The 24,784-nt window shown below is 32.8% G+C and overlaps 1 protein-coding gene across 2 annotated transcripts in view; it reads right to left on the bottom strand.

Annotated features, from left to right (window-relative positions):
• Nucleotides 1-582: 582 nt before the first annotated feature.
• The window catches only part of CHD1 (chromodomain helicase DNA binding protein 1), a 72,559-nt gene continuing 48,357 nt past the window's right edge, over nucleotides 583-24,784 (bottom strand). Inside the window, exons 22-37 of one of the 2 annotated variants that reach the window (XM_072789620.1) lie at nucleotides 24,651-24,746; nucleotides 22,673-22,849; nucleotides 19,879-20,039; nucleotides 18,546-18,587; nucleotides 17,184-17,314; nucleotides 16,312-16,450; nucleotides 15,934-16,084; nucleotides 14,637-14,759; nucleotides 13,673-13,801; nucleotides 12,968-13,231; nucleotides 12,474-12,614; nucleotides 7,283-7,461; nucleotides 4,590-4,686; nucleotides 3,602-3,653; nucleotides 2,865-3,075; nucleotides 583-1,069 (exon numbers count right to left, since the gene is read on the bottom strand). In XM_072789620.1, coding sequence (XP_072645721.1) covers nucleotides 724-1,069; nucleotides 2,865-3,075; nucleotides 3,602-3,653; nucleotides 4,590-4,686; nucleotides 7,283-7,461; nucleotides 12,474-12,614; nucleotides 12,968-13,231; nucleotides 13,673-13,801; nucleotides 14,637-14,759; nucleotides 15,934-16,084; nucleotides 16,312-16,450; nucleotides 17,184-17,314; nucleotides 18,546-18,587; nucleotides 19,879-20,039; nucleotides 22,673-22,849; nucleotides 24,651-24,746 — 2,439 coding nt within the window. In that variant the 3' untranslated portion in view covers nucleotides 583-723. The remainder of the gene's footprint in view (nucleotides 1,070-2,864; nucleotides 3,076-3,601; nucleotides 3,654-4,589; nucleotides 4,687-7,282; nucleotides 7,462-12,473; nucleotides 12,615-12,967; nucleotides 13,232-13,672; nucleotides 13,802-14,636; nucleotides 14,760-15,933; nucleotides 16,085-16,311; nucleotides 16,451-17,183; nucleotides 17,315-18,545; nucleotides 18,588-19,878; nucleotides 20,040-22,672; nucleotides 22,850-24,650; nucleotides 24,747-24,784) is intronic. The other variant, XM_072789631.1, reaches the window with a different exon arrangement.

The following is a 24,784-nucleotide window of genomic DNA, read 5'->3' as shown; positions in this document are numbered from 1 at the left end:
TAAGAAGGCCTGAGTTGGTAGGGAAAGGAACAGTCAAAAAAAGCCTGAGAAGGGAAAGGAAGTAAGGAAAGCTCATTTAATCCATTTACAATAATTTACAGCCATTTTTATGTGTGTATGTATGTGTGTGTAAAAAGGCATAATAATAGATCACAAACAGGAAATTCCTGGCTATTTTACAGATATAAGTACAGAATTTAAATATTCAAGCTTGTGATGAAAAGCGGCAAGGTGGTCGCAGTGTACAATGTAAACAAGTAGCTTTGGAAAGTGAACAAAGTCCTTGAGTGTTTTTTCTTTATTAAGAAAAGAACTCTCTTTCATTCCTTCCTGAAACATGATCACAGGTCAGAGTAAAGTTCATATACAAACATAATTTAAATGGAGGTCAGTCTAAAATCACTGACTTAAAAACAGTTTTATCCAGCCTATATGGAAGGGCAGTGTTGAGGTCCCTGTAATAGTAAACATTTTCCATTTCTTTAAAAAAGAAAAAAAAAAAAAAGTACTACAGTATTTGTAGTACAGTGCAGCATAATCCTTAAATATAAAAATATTTTCTCTTCTGTTGGGATAATAGACCTTGCATCCTGGAAAGAAGTAACAATACTGCTACTGATAGAAGATCTGTTTATATCTTTCAAGTCATGTAAGGCAATTACTGTGTTGGTTTATGATATATGGCTAAAAGAAAAGTCCAGAAAGACAAAGTATCAGTTTTTGTTATGTTTTCCGACTACTCCAGGTATGCTCAGGTGTACTTTTGTGTTCAATTGAATGTTCAAATGGAGATCTGGAGCCATAAGGAGATCTCTGATCTAGTGGTGATCTGGGGCCACTACTGGAAGCTCTGTGGTCCATTTGCCAATCTGAGTGATACCTATAATCCCTGGAAGATTTATGGTGTGTATACTCAGAACTTGCCCGATGGTCTGAATGTAACCGATGATCTGAATGAGAACGATGATCAGAATGAGATCTATCCTTTATACTTCCTTCCAAATTTGACCTGTGATCTCTACTCCTGTGATCGTCCAGTTTTCTGTGTTTCTCTCTATCACTGTAATACCTAATAAAAGATAAATTAGAATTAAATTGATACTCCAAATTAATTGTTTCCAGATAAAAACAATTAAAAAATAAAACACAAAAATACTTTAAGGCATCCTTTTAATTGTATATTAAGCTCTGTGTTTTACTATAAAAACTTCCTAAGTGAGCTTCAGTCATTGGACCTATCTCTGCATGCCTCTCTGGAAAAATCATTCAACTCACAAAATTAAAGTGAACCATACAGAATACCCCAGACAGCATCTAAGTTTACACGCCCATTTTATTTTTTAATTATTTTTTAACTATTTAATACTTAATATTTATTTTTAATTAAAGCATAATTGACATACATTATCATACTAGTTTCAGGTATACAACATAGAGATTTGAAATTATACACATTATGAAATGTTCACCATGGTTAAGTGCAGTTACCATCTGTCATTATACAAAATTATTACAATACTGACTATATTCCTAAACTGTACTTTATATCCCCGTGACTTATATAACAGTATAAATGGAAGCCTGTACTTAATCCTCTATACCTATTTCACCTATCCCCCCCCCAACCCTCCAGACAACCATCAGTTTGTTCTCTGTATTTAGGAGTCTTGTTTGTATTTTGGTTTGTTCATGGTTTTATTTTAAGATTCCAGACACACTGAAATCATATGGTATTTGTCTTTCTCTGCCTTATTTCACTTAGCTCACATGCCCATTTTTCAATTGGTTACTTTTTACTCTACATAACAATTACATTAATGCATCTTAATTATCCGGAAGTGGGGATTAAGATAATGGTCTAGAATATCCTTGCAATCAGAGCCTTTTATGAACCTCCAAACAGAAAAAAAAAAACAAAAAAAAAAAAACAAAAAAAAAACAAACTCTAAAATGCAGTCTGTGAACTAATTTGCAGAAGAGAATTTTCACTAGTTGGGGAAAGGTCATTGTTATAAATTATATAAATTATGTTCTATAAGCCTGTAAAATTATAAATATTTACTACTACAAACAAGGCTTTTCATTTTGTGCCTTTTTCTAAGAGCTAATCTACAATTGACATAATTATAATGTGACAGTGCTTCCACTACAGAGAAGAAATTATTGCAGTGAGCACAAAATGCAAAATGCAAAAAAAAAAAAAAAAATCTATTAATTTCTTTACCTCTGACCTTTTATTCTCAAGTTTTTTTCTTTTGCTTTCATAGTTATCATTAACTGATGAAAATATTCCTTTACCAAGTAAAATGTATTTTGTTGTTATTATATTCAGGTTGTTTACTACTCAAAGGCTTCAAAAACCAATAAACTGAGAAAACTTCCTGATTTCAGGACTTCCCAGATTGCTGTGATGAAGTTTAACCTCAATAAAGTGTCTTCACATTTTTTCCCCTTTGTGTTTTGTTTTAATGGAATGGAACATAAAACCCGCTCACTGAATTTCAGTCATATTCCATTGAGCTTTTATTTGACTCTATTATTGTTGAAGAGTATTTGAGCCAATATTCTAAAACCAACCAACAAAAATGAATCCCTATGACTTACCAATTATAGAACTCCCTACACTTTCATCTCTCACTGTACTTTCATATTTATAATTAAAAAAATATTTTATAGAAATTCAGTTCTCAGTATTAACAAAAAGTATTATGTATCAGTTTTTTTATTTGTAAACAAACATCTTTATTTCACTTAATATTTGCTATTATTACCTGAATACTGAATTGGATGAAAATGTCAAATATTATAAATTAAAAAAAAAAGTCATGAATAGGCAAACTTTCAAAACTAATTGTACAGTTTACCTGCTTTCTTGCTTGTAATGATCCCAGTCACGATGATCTTTACCATTACTAAAAGAAGAATAGGGTCTTTTCCTAGAGTCACTCTTTTTGTAAGAATCTCCCTGATGCCGGTCTTTATGATGATCATGATACTGAGATAAGTGTCTATCAGATGAATAACTGTCCCTGCTACTATCATCGTGATTTGTATTCTCTTTTAATCTTTCCACATCTGTTAGATAAAGAATACAGCTTTTGTTAATGATGTAAAAAAAAAAAAGAAGAAGAAAAGAAAAGAAATACATGGTATACAAACTTTGCTGCTAGATTATAAGAACTCCTTTCTCAACTCCAGCAAAAAATCAGTTGTCCAACAAAGAGACTTTAGAGATGGTCTATAAAAGTAGTAGAGTAAGGCCTACAAAGGGGTTACTGTATTCTGAAATGTGAAAAAAAAAAACAACTAAAAAATATAAGGCCCACTCTTCTCAGACCATACTTTTGTGAGTCTTGCACCTACAGAATACATTATTCTAAATAATATTTTTAAAAATTACATTCATTTTAACAATTATTCTGTAAGTTCTAGAAACAAAAGGTTGATTTACGAAAGGTTAATTTAACAAGCTAATAAAAAGGATTACTGTTTAAGATAACAGATTTAACTTAAAAATGTGAGTATATATATTACGTAAAGCAAACCTGAAAGAAGAAAATAATTTTTAAATTTACTCTCTAAAACAAGTGGTAGCACTTACCTGGATTTCTAATCACTTGAGCATTCAAGTTGCTGTTCTGGTCATTATTTTGCTAAAATAAATACACATATGTAAGAATCTTTTAAGTGGCTTCAAATACCTTTATAAAATAAGATAAACAAAACAAAACACCCTAAAAAGAAATCATGATGCTGAAAGAAGTCCTCCTATATTAGGATGTATAAATGTATCATTTGCAGACATCTTTTTTTAAAGCATAGACTATCCCACAACTTTCTTAAAAATTTGACTTTGAAAGAATTCTAGATTTAGAGAAAAGCTGCAAAAATAATACCTAGAGTTCCCATATGTCTTTTACTCAGCTTCTCCTAATGTTAATATCTTATATAACACCACAGTATAATCGTAACTGAATAACACTGGTACAGTACTATGAAGGGAACTAGAAACCACATTCAAATTTTACATTTTTCTACTAAGATCTTTTTTCAGCTCCAGGATCCAATCTGGTACTCCATATTACACTGAGTCTTTATGTTTTCTTAATGTCCTCCAATTTAGGACAGCCTTTTAGTTTTTTTCTTGTCTTCAATGACCTTAACACTTTTATAGAGTACTAGACAGCTCTTTTGTAGAACTCTCAATTAAAGTTCGTCTGATATTTTTCTCAGGATCAAAATAAGGTTATGCACTTTTGTCAAGAATTCCATAGAAGTGCTATAACCTTTCTTAGTGCTATATTATACTGAGGGTTCATGATGTTAATCTTGGTCAAATGTTTAAGGTAGGTATTAAACATCTTGGAGGAGATACTCTGAGACTATCCCAATATCTTGTTTTCTTGCCCACTAATTTTAGCTTCTTTCACAAGATCCTATGGGCAAAAAACTTTAATCGTGCTCTAACAGTGATTTTATAATTCCTTCATTCCTTCTACATTTATTAAAGGAATTCTTCTATAAAGAAGAATATCTCTCAGTTTTAATAACAAATTAAAGGAAAAAATATGATGGATGCATTAATTTACCTGAGATTCCTGCCGTTTTTTAATAGCATGTTTATATAATTTATGTAATTTTCTGGCATCAAACTCTGTAAACTTAGATACAAAAATCCACAGGTTTCTAGGAGAAGAATAGGTAAATTAGTCTAGTGGAAAATATTTAAGCTTTTTCATGGAACCCTTAACCTCTAGATATAAACACACACACACACACACACACACACACACACACACACAGCCTTCTACAGAACAAAGTCTAGGAGATTATTTCTAGTATTTTTAAAAACTTTATATGGCTAAGACTCCAATCTATTTTAAGTAATCTCTACATGCAACATGGCGCTCAAACTCACAACCCTAAGGTCAAGAGTCACATGCTCCACTGACTGAGCCAGCCAGATGTCCTCATATGGTAAAATTCCAAATGAAATTAAACATTAAGGGACGCAGGAGTGGTTCAGTGGTTGAGTGCCTGCCTTCAGGGCATGATCCCAGGTCCTGGGATCAAATTCTGTATCAGGATCCCTGCAGGGAGCCTGCTTCTCCCCTCTGCCTGTGTCTCTGTCTCTCATGAATAAATAAAATCTTTAAAAAAACAAAAACAAAAACAAAAAAAAAGAAATTAAACTTTAAGTTTTACTTTTCTTCCAAATCCCTTCATTTTATAATCTTTTAGAGTGAAAGGAGTAATCTATCCTAATTTGAAACCAAAAAAGATGTAAACTTACAAATCAGGAAGGGACTCCTAAGAAACAAGCTATGTTAGTAGTCTGACTAAAGATAGCATCAGATAATGTGGATTAAGTATTTAAGATGGGTCCTAAAGAATTTGTTAAAAAAAAGTAACTGTATGGGGGTGCCTGGGTGGCTCAGAAGGTGAGTGCCTGCCTTCCATCTTATGCTCCGGTCATAATCCCAGAGTTCTGGGATTGAGTCCCACATTGGGCTCCCTGCTTAGTAGGTAGTCTGCTTCTCCCCCTGCTTGTGCTCTGTCAAAAAAAAAAAAAAAAAAAAAAAGCAACTGCATGGAAGTTATCAACAGAGAAACTTTGATTCTGGTTCTTGAAAATAAAAAGAGAATTTGGCTTTATCCATTTAAGCTACACACACACACACACAAAACTGAAATTTACTGTACCCCTGTTCTATGGTTCTGTGGTTTGGGGGTATAATAATTTCGTTTGAGAATAATTCTGTTTTATAGTATTTACGGAAAGCATTAAAACTCCAGTATATATATTCCAACTATAAATGAAAGATTAAGGCAGATAATATAGTACTTTAGGATTATTTCCTCTCCTTCCTCATAATTTATCTTTTTAAAAAAATATTTCAGAGAGAGAGAGAGAGAGAGAGAGAGAATGCACATCTGAGAGCAAGAGAGCAAGCAGGGGAAGGGGCAGAAAGGAAGGGCTTGATCCTAGGACCCTGAGGTCACAATTTGAGCTGAAATCCAGTCAGATGCTTCCCCGACTGAGTCACAAAGGCGCTCCTCCTATCTTATCATTATCATCCAATTGAAAAATATGCAGTGCCTTATATACAGTTTATAAAGGGTTTGCAGATGATTACTAGTAGGCTCAGAGATATTCTCTAACTGTTCAAGGTCACAAAGCCAGGAATTAGCCAAGATGGGGACCAAGCACATCTATGCCAACTCCAGGAATCATCCCATGGCATTAGGGGCACATGACTTCAGGCTATTATCATGCATGGCTTCAGTGTCATCAGACAGGATAGCTCAGTTTCATCTGTTTTTAAAAGCCTAGTGATCATAATCAACTTCCTGTCTCTATAACAACATGGGTTCTGGTTAAAGGGCACAAGGATAGTACTTTTTTCATTTAGTGTAATCACTCCTTCTGAAATATGTCATTAGTTTTTTGCTTTGATGTGCAGCTGCGCTGCAAAGAGCAAGGAAATCAGCAGACTAATAAATTGATATGACTGGTTTGTGGTTATTTTATAGTATTCCTAAATTGTTTAATAGTTTGGTTTTAACACTTATCTGGATCTGGTAATCATTAAGTGATTTGTACAGGATTATGGCAGTTCAGATTTACAATTTTAAGATCAACTGTGCTGCTGCTGCTTCGAAAATAAAGCAGAAAATAAAATTCATTTTACACTGCCTGAGAATATTAATTTTTACAAGGCTATTTATTCATACCTGAGTATGAACTGCTAAATTTACATGATAATACATTTTTGTGTCTGGTACTACAAATTCTAAAGATATTACTAAGAAGAATTTGGTGAAGTAGATATTTCTAAAAATCAAATGCAATCTGAATTCTAGTGAAACAGTTTTCTTTTTTTTTTTTAAGATTTTATTTTTTGGAGAGAACACAAGCACACACGTGAGCACTGGCAGGTAGAGCGGCAAAGGGAGAGAGGGAGGGACAGGGAGACTCAAACTGAGCTCTAAGCCCAACGCAGGGCTCAATCCCAGAATTCTGGCAACAATGACCTGAGCTGAAGTCAGATGCTTAACCAATTGCACCACCCAGGTACCCTTCCACCGTTTTGTGTTTAAAGGCAGAGGTGACACCAGTGGTTTATCGTGATGTATAATTAAGCAACTGTTCACTAATAAAAAGCTTTAAAGTTAAAGGAAAAAATGAAAACAATCAGAATAAGAAAAATTGAAATGTAAGACACAAAAAGATGGCTACATAATTATAAATTTAACATTTCCTGTAAAGTACATTACTTACTTTCTCCACTGCTTGATTTGTTCAGGATTTGTATACTCTTTTAGACATTCTGTGATATGGTCTCCAATTTTTATTAAACACTGTCTAGTATGCTCCAGTTGTTCTCTTTCTGAAAGGCCTTTTTCAGGCCTATCAAGTTGTTTCAAAGCTGCTTTGACAGGCCTCATTCTTTCCTTACACTTTAAAAGGGAAAATAACATGTGTTAAAAAGAAGACTTCAAGAAAGATCTACTTCCTTCAATGATATCTTATATGAGTAAATATAGCACTGTTTGATGCTAAAATTAGCATTAAAGCTTGCCTCACAGCTCTTAAACATCAGGGTTTTTTTCCCTCATATTTTCTTCAGAAAGTAAGGTTTTCCATTATCATTTAAATTAGATCTTTGTGTATGTAAAAGCTTTGGATTTACTTACCTTCTGTAAAAATAGTTACTTTTTACCCTGTAACACATCATTATGCAGCCTTAAACACAGAATGTTAAGAAATAATATGTCTCAAAACATAATATCCTAGAGATCCATTCTTTTTTTTTTTTTTTAAAGATTTTATTTATTTATTCAGAGAGAGAGAGAGAGAGAGAGAGAGAGAGGGAGAAGCAGGCTCCACGCAGGGAGCCCAAAGTGAGACTCGATCCTGGGTCTCCAGGATCACACCCTGGGCTGCAGGCAGCGCCAAACTACTGTGCCACTGGGACTGCCCCTAGAGATCCATTCTAATAAAGAATATAATATAAAAAAAATAAGAATCTCCATAAAATAGGCTGGCAAAGCTATTAAAATCAATATAGCTATAAGTATAAATGTCTACTCTTCTAAATCTTTGGGATCAAAAAAAGCTGCTAATGAAATTTTACTCTTATATTTTGACTGGTCAGAGAATTGGAGATGCTTGATAAGAACCAACCTTTTCCTTGGCCCATGTTATCACTGATATGCTAATAAAAGAATGATATATCAAAAAAATTGTATGATTCAGTTAAAGTTTATAAGTGCAATAAAAGTAATTTTTAACCAAAACTAAAATAAAAATATTACTAAAAAAGCAAACTATACATAAATTTTACTTATATATACAAATGCAAAACAAATTTAAAATGAACAATAATTAAATTCTCAAGCAGCAAAATTGGGATAGTTCCAGGAAAGTTAAAGATGGATCAACTACAGACGATATATTTAGCTGATCCAACGCCATTACATTTTAAAAAGAAATCCTTACACTGCTGCTGTAGAAGGGCCATTCTTATTTAAGGGTCACACTTATTAAATTAAGTGTCTATGTATGTGTGGAATTGTTTGAGTATTTTATTCTATTTTATTTACCTATTTGTCCAAATCACTTAGAAGTTTTCCATCTTTTGTCAGGAATAATTTAAATAATATTAGAATTACATGTTTTTTTAGTTAAAATTGGAACTCAGCCAGGCCTGATGTCTTTTTTTTAAAAAAAGCAAACCCTTTTCCTTTCTAACTTTTATTTTATTTTTTAGAGATTTTGTTTATTTATTCATGAAAGACAGACAGAGAGAGAGAGAGAGGCAGAGACACAGGCAGAGGGAGGAGCAGGCTCCATGCAGGGAGCCCAGTGTGGAACTTGATTCCAGGATCACACCCTGGGCTGAAGGCAGGCGCTAAACCGCTGAGCCACCCAGGCATCCCCCCTTTCTAATTATTAGCATTACTCCTACCTGTTCTCTACATTTCCTGTTTCTTGTTCAATTTTGGTAGTTTATATTCTGATAGAAAAGGATTCATTCAGCATACGTAATTTGAGTGCATACCATGTTCTAAGCATTGTCCCAGACCCAGGAAATAAAGCAGTAAATAAAAGAGAACTTTTCTTTGTGGAACCTACACTCTAGTAGGAGAAAGCAGGCAATAAATAAACAGGATGCAGTGTGTTGGATGGTGACAACTGTGATAAAGAAAAATTAAAAAAAAGTAGAGAACTTTCTACCTCATATAAGATTTCAGAGAAGAGTAATGTTTGAGCATACACCTAAAGATAATGAAGGAGTAAGCTATTTTGAATAGAGGAAAGAACAAGCACCTATGTTCTAAAACTTGTATGTTCAAAGGAATAGTATAAATGCCAGTGTGGCTGGAGTCTACTAAATGAGGGAAATACAAAGCAAAAGATGATAAGAGTTAATAAATGAGATGTAGTTTCTTTTATCCTATTATTATGAAACTTTCATCCTGAGTGAGGGAAAGCCACTCAAAAGTCTGAAGCAAAAAAATAAGAGGAGGTGAGTTTCTTCTCTCTGTAACAGTCATTATTACTCTGGTTGCCATGTGGAGTATGCACTGAGGAATGAAAGGGGTATAAGTACAAGAGTGGGAGCCATGAGAAACAGCTATGAAGCTACTGAAATAATCGAGGGCAGAGATGGCTGTAGCTTGATGCAGTATGGTAGAGCCAATACGATTTACTCATTGACTGATAGCAATAAAGAAAAAAAAGAGGAATTCATGACTAATATCTATGCTAAGCCAAGGCTAAAGTTGGGAATTGGAACAACGATAAATATTTATAAAGCACTTATTAGATATCAGAAGCTATGTGCTGTGTAAAGACACCTCGTTTGATTCTGATGGTAGACCTTTGCAACACTATTTTATTGAAGAAACTAAAGCTTAGAGTGAAATGACATCTGTCAAACCCAGGTCTGACCTCAAATGCTGTACTCTTTTCCTTGACTGTTAAATTTTGAATGACATTTAGGAGACAAATCAGTAAGACACAAAGAAAATCAAGAGGTGTCAAATTAGGCAAAAGATGTAAAGGAAAATGACCAAGAAAAGGCCTCTGAATTAATAATCAGAGCTATCTCCAAGTAAAATTTATATAGCAATAAAATCCTAATCATGCAAGCTCAGAAAGTCTGGCTCCAGAGTCCATGTTTAAAATTATAGGAGATTTTTAGGATCAATCATGAAGGTTAATGGAGAAGAAATTCATGCATTGGGCACAACAGGAAATTTTCCATTTCAGCTGTTATATGAACAAGTTAGAAGGCTAAGGAGGAAATTGGGCAAAAAAAGGTGGCAAGAGGTACAAAGGTACAATTTCACCTAACTCAGTAATGAACAGGGAGAGTAAGGGAAGCACTTCAAAAGACTTCAGTTTTCATTTCAGAAAAGCAAAATCTCACCACCACCTCTCTATTCCCACCCAATAGAGAGTGTTAAAAAAAAAATCAACAGAAAATGGATAGAAATGCTAGATTAAGAACTTGGTCAAAAACAGAAGGTTAACCTTAAAAAGATGGGAAGGAACCCCAGCGTGTAAACATGAAGAGATAAAAATGAAAAGTCCAGAGAAAGGTTCAAATAAGTAAGATGGAAGACAGGAACAAAAGTAACTTAATTCTGACTGTCTCCAATATTCTTAGGGATTGAAGGGATATAAAAAGCCAAAAATTAGGAGGGGAAAAAAAAAAACTGTCATAGGAACTATTAAACTCAAAGAACATGAAAAATATTTGAAGCTGTATTAGGGCATGCCATGGAATTAACAGGAACAAATAAATGGGTTCATTGATCAACATTCTCTAGTTAGGGTACAAAGTAGAAGAAATGGGACAAGAAGGTAACCTGGGCATTTATAATGGTTTCAGAGGTAAAACAAAAACATGGTTTTCGAAGTGAGAAGTTCCATCTTTCAAGTATAGTATTTATTACTAGCAATAAAACTGACAAGACGACACCCAAACGGCACAAATGATTCAGAGTCTAGAGATCCTAAAGAAGAAATGTCCCCCCCCCCTTTTTTTTTTTTTTTAAAGATTTTGTTTATTTTTTGAGAGTGAGCTAGCAGGCATACACTCCTGAGCACAGAGGTGGGGGTGGGAGGCACAGAGGGGAAGGGAGATGATCTAAAGCAGACTCCATGCTGAGCCCTGACACAGGGGCTCCATCTAATGACCCTGAGATCATGACCTGAGCCAAATTCAGAGTAAGACGCTTAACTGACTGAGCTCACCCAGGCAGCCCAAAGAGGAAAATTCTTATATGAATGTAGATCTACATTTGTGCACATTGTAACTGCATATGTAAGACCCAGACTGTATGTTGTTCCTTTAGGTGCTACCAATAATAATGTATCTCTTATTCAAGGATAATATGTACCTGTCTTGTATCATAAGGCTTTTTCTTTAACATTGTTACTCCTTCCTGATTTTGCTCTATATCTGGATTTTTTTAGTCCTTTATCAATCTGCTGGCATGTCTATATTCAATAACAACATCCACTACAACCACTATCAATTTTTTGAGCAAAGAACTACCTGAAAACTTCTCATGTATCAACCATCTGATCATATTTAATTTCCTAACAGCAGCACTCTGGCTCTAGAGGCAGTACATTCAATTACTATGCATAATTATTTCCCCACACTGCAACCTCACTATAAAGGTTTCCTCAAAATGTGTATCAAAATTAATTTCACAGGTGAAACTATTCTGGGCTCCTGACTGTATCCAGTAAATAATTCATTTGGGAAAAGGCCAAGATAGATACTCCCTGACTTTGATGAACAAAAAAACATGACAGCGTGTAAAACCAGTGTTTTTAGACCTGTGTTACTCAAAGTGGTCTATGAACCTGTATTAGTCCAAAAGAGGGAAGAAGTACAGAAATTTTAGAAAACTTTGTATCATTTTGACAGTGCAATTTTTTATCTACTGAATCTAGTAATATAACATTGGAGCTTTACATTTTGCCTTTTTTTTTCTCTCATTTTCACTTTTCTAATGAAAATTTTTTTTTTTTAAAAAAAGAAATGTTTTCATTTGTTTTTATTATACTTTCTAAGAATACTGGTCTATAAAAGATTGGGGGAAAAAAAGAAACTAGTCCTTCACTGTAGATAAGAAGCACTATTACATAGATAAAAGGTTCAGGATCTGAGAAGTTTAAAATTCTAAAGCTGAAGGGAAAAAAGTTTGCTTCAAGGATTCTCTAAATGCCTCTCTTTAAACTCTTTAATTTATTAAAAAGTTCTTCAAAGTTAATTCTAATTTTAAAATGACTTTTAAAATTTAAATCTATTGCCTTTATAAATCTGAACTGTAGTACTACCCAATTCAAATACATTTTTAAAGTGAAAGCTCCAAAAGATAAAATTGCCAATTAAAATAAAATGTTATATGAATTCTTATTAATAACCAGCAAGTCTACTACTTACAATGCTGAATGTCTTCTGATCTAGCTCTTCAGATTCTTCAGATATGGGAACTGGTTCACCACTTGCAGTGATATGAACCGGAGCATCTGACACTGAAGATTTCTTGGATCTTTCCTTGCTCTCAGACTTGGATTCGTTCAACTAAAGAAAAAGAGAAAATAAAAACAAAAATCCAACAAAAACAAAGGCAAAATAACACTTGCAGAAAACAATGTCTCACTTTCTATTATTGTTTGTTCTCATTTCATACTGTTTAATCTTCCTAGGAAACCAAAAATAATTCTACTCCGTACTATTACCCTATAGGTAAAGCATTAAAAAAAAAAAAGAAAAAAAAAGATTCAAACCTATTTTTCTCCTTTTCTAGATATCCACATGTATTCTTAAAGAACTTAGTTATTTAGGCTAATTTGAGCTGATAGGCAATTTATTTTCCTAAAATGTAAATAGGCTGATTGTGTCACTTTCTAAGTTTTACATTATGATTTGCATACCTTTTCTTCCTTTATGTCTTTTTCTTTCTGTATAGCTTCTTTTACTTTGTTTTCTCTTTTCTCTTTAAAATCTTTTTCTTTTATATCTTTCTTATCCTCTTTTTCTTTTATCTCCCTTTTAAGTTCTCTTTTATTCTCTTTTTCTTTTGCTTCCCTCTTTTCTTCTGATTCCTTCTTTATAAAAACATCTGGCTCAGGTCTTTCTTCACTGTCTCTTTCTGTTTTAATTTTTTTATTTGGATGTTTCACAGAAGTGATCTCATCCTGAAAAGTGCAAGTATGGCCAATGTATTACTAACCAAATCTTGACAAAGACTAATTCCTTTTCTTTGCAAGACTATAGATTGCATGTATGTGGATTCAGAAAGAAATAACCCAGAATCCCATTAATAATGATACATGCAATGTTCACCTTCCTATAAAAACTAAAGTAAGCCAACCCCATTTGAAATTCAAAATAAAATTAAAGGAAACAGAATCTCATTTTAAAAAATGGCAAATGTTTGAAAAGGAAGGTCCTTTGCTCTATCCCTCTTAGTGCTATCCTGTTAGAGGAGACTATGTAATGAACTTTATAAAAAAGGAACTTCAGTACCTAAAAGTAGAATTTCAGGTCTTAGTTCAAATTTTAAATGTCACGTATACTAAAACATGCTATGTCTCTTTCTAATATAAAAGTCTGTTTTTTCTAAAACACGTTCTTACCTTATCATCATCTTCATCGGACTTCTCTGAAGGCAGGGGTGAAGAATCACTCTTCATTTCTTCTTTCACTTTTATAGACTTCATTGCTTTATTCTTCTTAGCTCTTGCTTTTCTCCTCTTTGACCCTCCCTAAAAATAATTATTTTTATTCTAAACAACTCCACAGATTAAGTAAAAAACAATTTCTTAAAATACTAAATCTAAAAAGTTAAAAGAACACATATTCCTACCCAATCCTTAGTCTAATGGTAATGAGCTACACCAATCTTAGGAAGTCAACAAGAGTGACATAACTTAATAATATGAAATCAAATGCATAGTATTATGAATAATAGATATTAACTATAATTAATAATTCCTTTAAAAATTAGAGAAAAATGGAAGTTGAAAGAAGTTTTTTCAGCTTCCTAAATTAGTATTATCTTCAACTAAATTTGATCCCACCAGAGATAGCATCAGAGACATTTTTATTAAAAAAAGAAAAATATTTTTATTGGTACATAGGTATTTATGGACATTGTGGTTATAATGCAAATGGTGAAGGCTATTAGTGTCTAATCACCTCTCCTTCAGTGTATTTTTCCTACTTTTTTGTACCCGCCTCATAAATAAGCTCAGTGATCTTTAATGCTGTTTTTCCAAGACCACCAAATAAAATAATAATAGAGGCTTGAGCTCTTAAAAGTACACCACTCTAAGCAAACTGCCCCTAGTACCTATCCAAACACTAGGGGAAAAAAAAACAAAAAACAGGATCCTATTTCTGAAAGATAAGACTTGCCAGTTTTAACAGGAATGCAGAGATAACTTAAAGCAAAGTATCAGCATTTGCAATTAAAGCTACCAAATTACAGAAAAATATACTTATAAGGTCATATTAGCCTCAGATATCTAGGGCTATCAGTAAACCAAATTAATCTTACTAAAAAGTAAATTGCTCTTAAGCATCTAAATCTTAACTTACTGCACCAGAAAGTCTCTGAGCTTCTTTTTTTGCAAGATCTCTACTAAGTAATTTGATGAGGTAGTCTGCACGTGTCTGCAACTGCTTTGCTTGTGGTTTTTTATCAGGATCATCTGGAAGAATCTGAAAAGAAATTATTTTTTTCTAGTTGTCTTTAATAAATAATACGAGAAACCTATTGTCTAAAAAAAATGCTTACTCATTTAAAGAAATAATGTAAAATTTACTGGCAAGTTACAATCGTTAAAATTTGTAGGAATAAACAACTAAGAATGCAAAATACATTTTTCTTATACCTATAACCACAGCAAAGATTTCGTTTCCCTGGGATGAGTTCTAAATAAATACACGAAAAAAAATCCCTCCAATCAGGTAATAATACAAAGTATGAGGTTAAAAATTTCTTTCAAATATACGTGTATTGCTCCCGTGTTATTAAACATCATAATATTCTTAGATTTCTTTCCTCTCTCATTTAACAGTATATCTAACCACAAAGTATACAAAAATTCCTCAAAAACAATCTATCAGCTATTTAGGTGACCCAAAGCATGCACCATGAAGAAATTTTTACAGTGGAAATTTCAACTACTCAAGTTTGGCTTCATACGTAGCAAATGACATAGTACCAATATCAAAAGGTTCCTCTCCTCTGTGAAGTAGTAAAATATAAAAAGATAACTTAAATGATAATAAGGCAATGTTTCCAGTGTTTTCTAGTCTAAGCAAAGAAATGATTTTAGCTACTGTGGTAGTATCAGAAGACTAAAACCCGTAAACATTGTTTGATAGTAACAAAAAAAAAAAATCAAAATATTTTTTGCTCTTGAGTAATATGACAGAATGAGAATTTTACTTTAAACCTAGTACTAGGAAGAAAAATACACCTATACCTTAATAGTAAAGATATAATTTCAGAAGTAAAGCAAAATCTCAAAGATCATTTAAATTAACTCTCTCATGAAAACCAGGGGACCGTGGTCATACAGCTAGAGCCTTGGTTTCCTATCGAGTTTGTTTCTTTCTTTTTTTTTTTTTTTAAGATTTTATTTATTTATTCATGAGAGAAACAGAGAGAGAGGCAGAGACACAGGCAGAGGGAGAAGCAGGCTCCCTGTGGGGAGCCTGATGCAGGGACTCATCCCAGGACCCCGTGATCACATCCTGGGCCAAAGGCAGATGCTCAGTCGCTAAGCCACCACCCATGCATCCCAATCAAGTTTATTTCTAACATAATTTAGAAGCAAAAATCTAATTCAGTATCAGTAGTCAACAGAAACAAGAAATATATAGGTACCTTGTGTGTTAAACTGAGGTCAGGATCCATTTTAATCATTTCCCAGCTTCCATATCCATATTCGTAGATACCAATTAACAAATTGGAATCATCTTCTTTGCCCCAGTCTATATCAAAATGAGCTGCCTTTGTGTGGCATGGGATAGTATACCTGTATCAAAGTTAATAACCACTGAGAAGTTTAGAACTGCCATATTAAAAATTAATTTTGAAGAACATATGTGAATTATTGAAACTTCAAAAATACTATGTTTTATTTTCTTTTTAAAAACATTTCATTCAAACTAGTCAATGACATAATACATTTTATACCATATATACATATCCGACTTATTGAATAACAACAAGTTTTTACAACGGATAAATTAAGCAACTCACTGCTTTCTTTCTTCTGGATCTGAAGGAATGGATTTGTGCAATGGTATTAATTCTTCTTCATGGGAGATGACGAGCTTGGCATTCACTTGTACTCCAGATATTCGGAACGTTGGACCCTTTACTTTTCCAAGTCGACCACCTTAATTATTTTCAAGATAAAAAAAAAGTGTGAAATATGCAATTCTATAAAATACGAAGCAAGATAGATTATTACTTATATTAATATGCATTACTTATTTAGCTGTATTAGTAAGTATTACTTGTTTGTATTACTGAGGGGTGGCGCTTGCTGGGAAACCTTATACTTCACTAGAAGATTTTTTAGTACGTACTAGAGTGATTATAATATAGCAGACGTGGATTCACAGAAAGCATCTCTTAGAAAGCATTTCAAAAAAAAAAAAAAGAAAGCATTTCCATAAACGTTTTATCAACTGCACAAGATACATCAATCTATTAATAATGTCACCTTCTAAATAAGTATCCTAGTATATCTTTTTCAGGATTATTAAATCTTATCTAAATATTTTCATTTAGGTAGGTAAATTACGAAATAAGCTTAACGAAGTATCTATGCCCAAAGCCAGTATCACATGTGTACACTACATTTTCCCAGCCATCTATACTAAAAATACAGTAATTTCTAATGTTATCAACCAGCTACAATATACCAGACAGACTCCCTTGCTTTCTATAATACAACTCTGTTACCCATTTCTTATTACCCCAAAACAGTCCTGCTTTATTTTTTAAAGCATCTTTTAAGAGCGACGAATAGGTAACTGAGATGTAATACCTACATAACTCGTTAAAAGTTATTTGAAACTTCCATTTACCTCTCTTTAAATCACTCTCACTTTAATTTTTATTACCTGTTCGCTCTGTTCCTGAAGAATTATCCTTTAAAGCTTTAATGCAACCATTATGCACCAATTCTCCTAGTCGTCTGAGGTCTGTTTCTGACTTATCAACTAATTCAGCATCCCGAGCAATTGCATCTAATCTGTTAATGAAGTGATATAATTTTGAGTTAAACATTTAAGACAGAATAAGTTTTACTCTACCTCAAGCTCTACAAGTCACTCTACATGCCGTACAAATTCTAGTTCACATAAATGGCACAAGACATATAAAAAGAAATTTTTAAAATGTTAAAATATTTGCCAGGAAAACAATTCATTTATATAAGCAAGAAAAATAAAGTAAACCAATTCATTTTATAGAACAAATGGTATGCTTCAAACTTGAAGATTATGTAATAATTCTATAAAAGCTTTTCAAAACCAATTAAATCTTAAATTCAAAAATGATTAAGCATTGTAATACAGATGACCCTTGAGCAACACAAGCATGAACTGGACAGGTCCAGTTACATGTGGATGTTCTTCGATAAATATAGTAATTCTAAATATTCAAAATAAAACAAAATTACTTTAAGAGGGAGTTTTGGAGAGAAAAAATAGAATTAAGCCAATTTGAGTCTTTGACACTGTATATTCAGACAGTGGGTATGCCATAACAAAGGACAAAGAATATTCAAATCAGCAATTATTGAAATTAATCATTAACTTAAAAACAAATTTTTCTGATAATTTCTTTTTTAATAGTTTATATAAAAAGGAACTATAATTAGGATAACGTAAGAAAACTTCCGTAGTAAGGGAAAACATAACTGGTCTTTAAGTCAAAAGACTGTATTAGCAGGATGCCTGGGTGGCTCAGAGAGTATCTGCCTTTTACTCAGGGCATGATCCCAGGGTTCTGGGAACGAGTCCTGCATCAGGCTCCCCAGGGAGGAGCCTGCTTCTTCCTCTTCCTATGTCTCTGCCTCTCTCTCTGCATCTCTCATGAATGAATAAGTAAATAAAATCTTAAAAAAAAAAAGACTAAGTTAGCAACTGACCTTCTCTAAAGGATAAATCTGCTATTTTATGTTTGTGATGAAAAAGATCAGATAAAAGCACAATTATAAAAATGCTGAATATTTTACAGACATGTGTATTTCACAGGAAACTTCATTTGTAGGTAAAATTTTAGAGCCTAGAAAGAATTATGAATATGAAATCCTTTAAAAAAGTCTATTTGAAATCTGCTTTCTACAGACTAACTTTGTGAATGATTTTCAAGGCAAATTTAGCAAAGTAGCTAAACTGAATAGTGGTATATATAAATAAAGCTGACAGCATGAAACACACATTCTATAATTCTATGCAATTATAGACAAATGTATTTACCTTTCCAGAGGGCCACCAAATTTCTTGTAACTCTTGATAAACCTAATAGAAAATAATTGTTTGGTTTAAATGTGGGCTTCACTATCTATTAAAAAATAGATTTATAAACATACAGAAATAAGAAAACAGTTGTTAGTGCAAAAGTTAAATGAATAAACTATGCTAAAAGCAAAAATGTTAAAACGTTAAGATATACTAAGTAAAACAAGACATATTTTAACACCCAGGATGATGTTTAGAAACCAATATAAATAAAACAATAGAAGCTAAATTTTATTTTAGAAATTACTTTATTATTTTCACAAGACAAGTTCAAGGCTACCACAGGAAGTGTATCCAGAATTATCAATCAATCATACTACACCTCCTCAACATTCCAAGTATTGATAAAAGTTTACTGAATAATAGCTTTAATTCAGATGTATGGTATTATACCAACAGTGGAAAATAAAAATTTTACTTAAGAACAAAGCTACCCAAATGGTTGATGGATGAGGGGAAATATCCAGGAAAAGTAGAAGTTGAAATGTTCTTCAACTAAAGACAGAAAGTCCAGCAAATCAGGTGGCCATAAAAGTACCCTTAATAAAATCTAACAATGTATTTAGTTTTCTGGTAGAAAGAATGAGGAAGAACTTTATCGGTCAGGTCTATGATTTAAAAGAAAAGAGTTACAATGGCTTGAAAGAAACAACAGACTCTCAAAATACAACAGTGAGCAAACCTTTTTACAAATTTCATAAGCAAAAATATTACATAAACAAAAGTAGGCTGTTATCCCATTCCCCTTATTATAAATGTGTATAAAGAAACAAACATACTTTGAAAGAAAAGTAGAATTTATACTTCATAACTATCTTACCTCAATTACTATTTGGACATATCAGAAATGCTTTTAACATTGTTCTTTCAAAAAGCAAATCTCAGTGTTAAAAAACTAGAAAAATATGGAACTAAAGTATTCCCACATAAAAACAGTAATATCGGGACTCATAAATGCAGTGAGAAATTTTAATAAATAAATCTAACATACTAAAATATTTATTATTCAGAAGGGCCACTATTCTGAACCTCATTAATAAAACCAAAAAATTTTAGCAGTCTAATAGACTAACAATAAATAAATAACATGCAGAGATTAGATACCAAACTCTTATTTTTCATAGCTATCATGAACACCCCAAAATAGAACCATACAATCCCTACACAATTATCATATATTTGCCTCCTCTAAAACTTTCATCTTAATCTTTGAAAATTATGGGATTTGTGTATTTTAGTTTCACCTCCTAACAAAAGCAAGTTGAAGTAAAATAGTCTGATGTCATCTTACCGCCGAATTTCTGCATCACTAAATCCTTTGATATTCTCTCGAGGAATAGTCCGTGGTCTTCCACGTTTCTTTGGCCTTTTCCTTTCTGAGATTGAGTCACTATCAGATCCAGAATATCTCCTACTTCTACTGCGCCTCCCTTCACTTCCATTAAAACTAATCTGGAATTGGAAAACAAAAATGCATCTAACCTTAGACTTACAGAAGGCTTCTACTGTAAGAGCAAAGAAAACATTACAAAAGACTGAGAGAACTAACAAATTCAAATGTCTGGATATCAAAAAATATTCTATAAATAAAATTTAAAAGCAATTAAAAATAAAATTAAAAACAGAGAAAAACATGGCAGGTTAATGACAAAGAGTTATTAATGGTCCTAACATCTTTAAAAACAATCTTAAAAGTCAGAAGGAAAATACAAAATTGCCTTTCTTTTTTTAAAGATTTATTGAGAGAGGGAGAGAGAGAGAGAGAGAGAGAGAGAGAGAGAGAGAGAGAGAGAAAATGCATGTGAGATGAAGAGAGGGAGAAAGAAAAATCTCCAATAGATTCACCACTGAACAAGGAGTCCGATGCTCGATCTCACAACCCCTGCCATCATGACCTGAGCAAAAACCAAGAGTTGAACACCTAACCAAGTGAGCCCACCAGGTGCCCCCAAAATTGTCCTTTTGTAACAATATGAGAAAAATTAACAAGCAATTAATCAAATAGAATAAACAAAGAATTAACCTCAATGGTAAATGTCTTTTAAATGAAAATTAAAGTAACAATATTTATTTATAACACCCATTACTTAACAGAAACATCAAAACACTTTCTGTAAGTCTCTGGAATTTTTCCAAACTCATGATGCATTTTCTGAACCCCTAATATGCTGAGACCTAACTGAAAGTCAAAGATAGTATTCAGTTCTTACTCATTCTAACCTCCTCCCATCCTTTCACAAGAAGTAATATGGTGCTGTGCTTACCACGTACTATAAAAGGAAATCATTATGGGGCTGGCCAGAAATAAACACTAACAAGAAACTACATACATGGTCACTTTCAGACCAAATACACATTATTTAGCTCCATTTCTGCCAATGATGTAAAAAGATGATAGGATGCCACCACGATCCTAACAACAAATCTCATCTATAAAACCCTAACTTCTCTTACACATCAAAATCATTAGGCAACCTAATAGTCTAGAATATATGAGATACAGTAGAGCTTGTAAGAAAAGACAGAACTTGAACACTGGCTCACCTGTGAAAAGCAAAAATGGTAGACAGCAAATAACATATAGGCAGACAAAAGGAAGTTGGCTAAAACTTGCTAAAGGCTGAGTTTGGGTAACTATGAGAGCATAGGATCCCTGGAAATGAAAAACATGGAGAAAAAAAAAAAAAAAGAAAAACATGGAGAACAGAGCTTGTACCCTCTCTCAGACACTCCTCTGCAAAACAGGTGCTCATGAGTGAAGACTGGAATCAGGGCAGGAGATCAGAAAAAACTTTCCTTCCAGATACTGGCCTGGAGAAAAGGAACAGTTTTCTACTGCACTAAGAGCACCCAGAGGAAACATAATACAGTAGCAGGAAAAGAAAAAGAAAACAAAAAAACTACCCTAGGGGAAGGATAGCGGAAGGATGACTAAGCAATTGCCTTACTTGCCTCATACTCAAAATTTAAGGAGGCACCAAAAAAGCTCAGTAATCAACACAAATAATCTTCTAACACAATGTTCTAAAAAACAAAACTTAATTCAAACAAAAAAATCTAGTATTAAAGTTTCTTTCCTTTTGCTGTAGGATCTGATGTAGCCTGGCACGGCACTGTTGCCATTATTTAAAAGTCTCCTCTATTTTCTTCATTTGGGTTAGAAAATAAACAGCAGTAAGTTTTTAAAAATTCATATCACAAAAGGTATGCTCTCTAATGATGATAGAATTGAACTGGAAATCAAAAACAAAGACACTTAGAATATCTACCAAATATTTGGAAATTAAACACGCATCATAACAACAACAACAACAACAACAAAAACAAACCAACAAAAAATATCTAAGGGTCAAAGTATGTCATAAGGCAAATCAGGAAATGAATGAAAATGAAAACACAACCAGGTACCAAAATTTACAAGATTCAAAAAAGGCAGTGCTTAGAGGGAAACTCATAGCATTAAATGATAGTAATATTAGAAAAGAAAGATCTTGATTCAATTGTCTAAAGCATATATCTTAAGACACTAAAAAAAAGTAGAGCAAATTAAAGCAAAGCAAAAAAAAAAAAAAAAGGGTAATAATGAATAGAAATCAATGAGTTTGAAATAGAAAAATAAACAAAACCAGAGATGATTTTTTGGGGGATATTATTAATAACTTTATGCTCATAAATTCAATAACTTAGATAAAACGGACAAATTCCTTAAAAGAAACAAACTACTAAACTCAATCAAAAAAAGAAATATTCTGAATAGCTCTTTATTTATAAAAGAAATTAGAGTTAACTTTTTTTAAGAATTAAAAATTCTAACAAAGAAAACACCAAGCCTAGATGGTTTCCCTGACAAACAGTGACAAACATTTAATGAAGAATACCTAATTCTATACAAACTCTTCCCAAGAGCAGTAGTAAACACTTTCTAATTGATTTTATGAGGCAAGAATTATTAAATTAGATGAAAACATTACAAAAGAAGGAAACCATAGGAAACCATAGACCAGTATACCTTATAAACAAAGCCAATCAGTCCAAGTATAAATACCCTTACAACAACAGACCTATCTTTTAAATGAAAAGGTCACCTGTTTTGCACAGTTTCTCATTCTCGGGAGCATATAAATTTCTTCAAGTTCCTTTTGCCTTTCTTCCTCTTCTAATCGTCTTCTTTGATCTTCTGGAATTATTTCCTCCCAATTCTTTGAATTTCTTTCTGGTTCCAACTCAATGTCATCCTCATCCATATTTGAAAAGTTGGCAACCTTAAATTCCAGAATTTTAACAGAGTAAGTATTAAAGAAGAATTCATCCTTAAGTTACATTTTGTGGGACAAGAAGTGACATATTCAGAATAAGGCAACAGAAGTTAAATATCCTCAGGATAATGAATATGACTATGGATTTGGTCAAAGTAGAATAAACCAAAAGACTTCTAAGAATGATTCTCTTTTGTCCTGCTGCTCAAGGAAATTAGTTGACAGAACAAAATAATTTATAGTAACGTGTTAAATCATCTTCTGCCAAAAATACCACACTAGTCCATTAACTACAAAGTGCTGTAGAACAACCCAATATTCTCATTTTTATAATCATAAAAAGTAGTATTAGAGCTACTGACAAGACAAAAAGAGCTCTGGGTCCTTAGGTTCCTAGCTTCTTCGTCACTTAAAAAAGAGGATAGAAAGAGCTAACTTTTGTGAAGATTAAATAGGACAATACATTTAAAGAACTATGACGACTCTGGTACACTGAAGGGATTCATTAAAGCTAATCACAGAAACTGGATGATAAAAACCTATGCTTATCCTGTGTAAGGAATAAGACTGCAAATGGTATTCATTCTCTCATGTCTATTATTTAGTTGTTTATTTACCTTAAAGATTTATTTATTTGACAATGTATGTGTATGTGCGGGGAGGGGGGAACAGAGGGAGAGAATCTTCAAGCAGGCTCCCTGCTGAGTGTGGAGCCCTACATGTGGCTCAACCCCTGGACCCATGAGATTATGACCTAAAATTAAACCAAGAGTCAGATGCTTCACCAACTAAGTCACACAGGAACCCCATATTTATTACTTACATGTGATGGAAGTCCTAAAGCCAGCAGAATAGGAGTATCAACTCACTGATATAAAAGCAATCTGTATTTACTTTACTTACCTTATCAATGACATTTTTTTAAACTGCCAATTAGTCAAATTAAAACCAAATAGTATAACTTAAAATAAAATTAATCACAGCATACTCAGAATAAGTACCAGTTACAGAAGCCTTAATTTTTCCTTAAGATTAAATAGTCGTCTGACTTATCTCCCTGCTTTTAATTCTTACTCCATTACACTATATCCTCCACATTGCAAAGTGATTCACTAAAGTTACAGAAGTTTTTATTCACTGCTGTGTCCCTGTGCATGGCACACTCGAGGGGCTCAATCAACATTTGCTGGATGAACAAATGACACAAACCGAACTGTGGAAAATGGCCAGAGGAACCTACCTCTTTATACGAAACAACTGACATACAACTTACTCCATGAGGCTGGCTGACTTATGATGCTTTAGGACTTCTTCCAACCTTTTCGCCCTCATTTATAAGTACTAATTAATAGGCATTCGTTGCTTACATGAACTGATTAACTTGAATTTTCTTAGGTGTGATAATGCTTAATTTAATCCTTTGTCAAAAATTGCTCCAACAAACATTAAAAGCCTTCCATCATAACTATCTACATAAGAGATAACGTTCATTAATTTACCCATATATTTGAGGATGTGCTATTTGCCAAGCACTTTTTTAGATGCTAATCAGAATAACAGCTGTCCTCATTCCACTAAATGTACCTATTCATAAATGATTTGGTCCTTTTCAAAACAAGTTGCTACTGGTTTGTCAGAATAAGGGAGAAAAATTTTCATAGACTATAGCAAATTTTAAGACAAAAATGTTAATAAATTATGTGGATTGTGGTTAAAGAAATTAATAAAACATGAAATGACAAAAAAAATCAATCCCTTTCAATTTTAATAATTTTAAGGAAAAAAAATAAAAAGAAAGGAAATCTACCTTGAACTGGGAAAGCAATTCATCTCCTACAGTTAAAGGGCCTGGTTCATTTTCATGAGTTTCAGCTCTCTTCAAGATTTCATCTATATCCATTTCCTATAATTAGAAAAAAATCTTTAAGTATACTTTAATAT

The sequence above is a fragment of the Canis lupus genome, chromosome 2 (assembly GCF_048164855.1).
Source record: "Canis lupus baileyi chromosome 2, mCanLup2.hap1, whole genome shotgun sequence".
NCBI lineage: Eukaryota > Metazoa > Chordata > Mammalia > Carnivora > Canidae > Canis > Canis lupus.
This window is presented reverse-complemented; position numbering and strand designations above follow the sequence as displayed.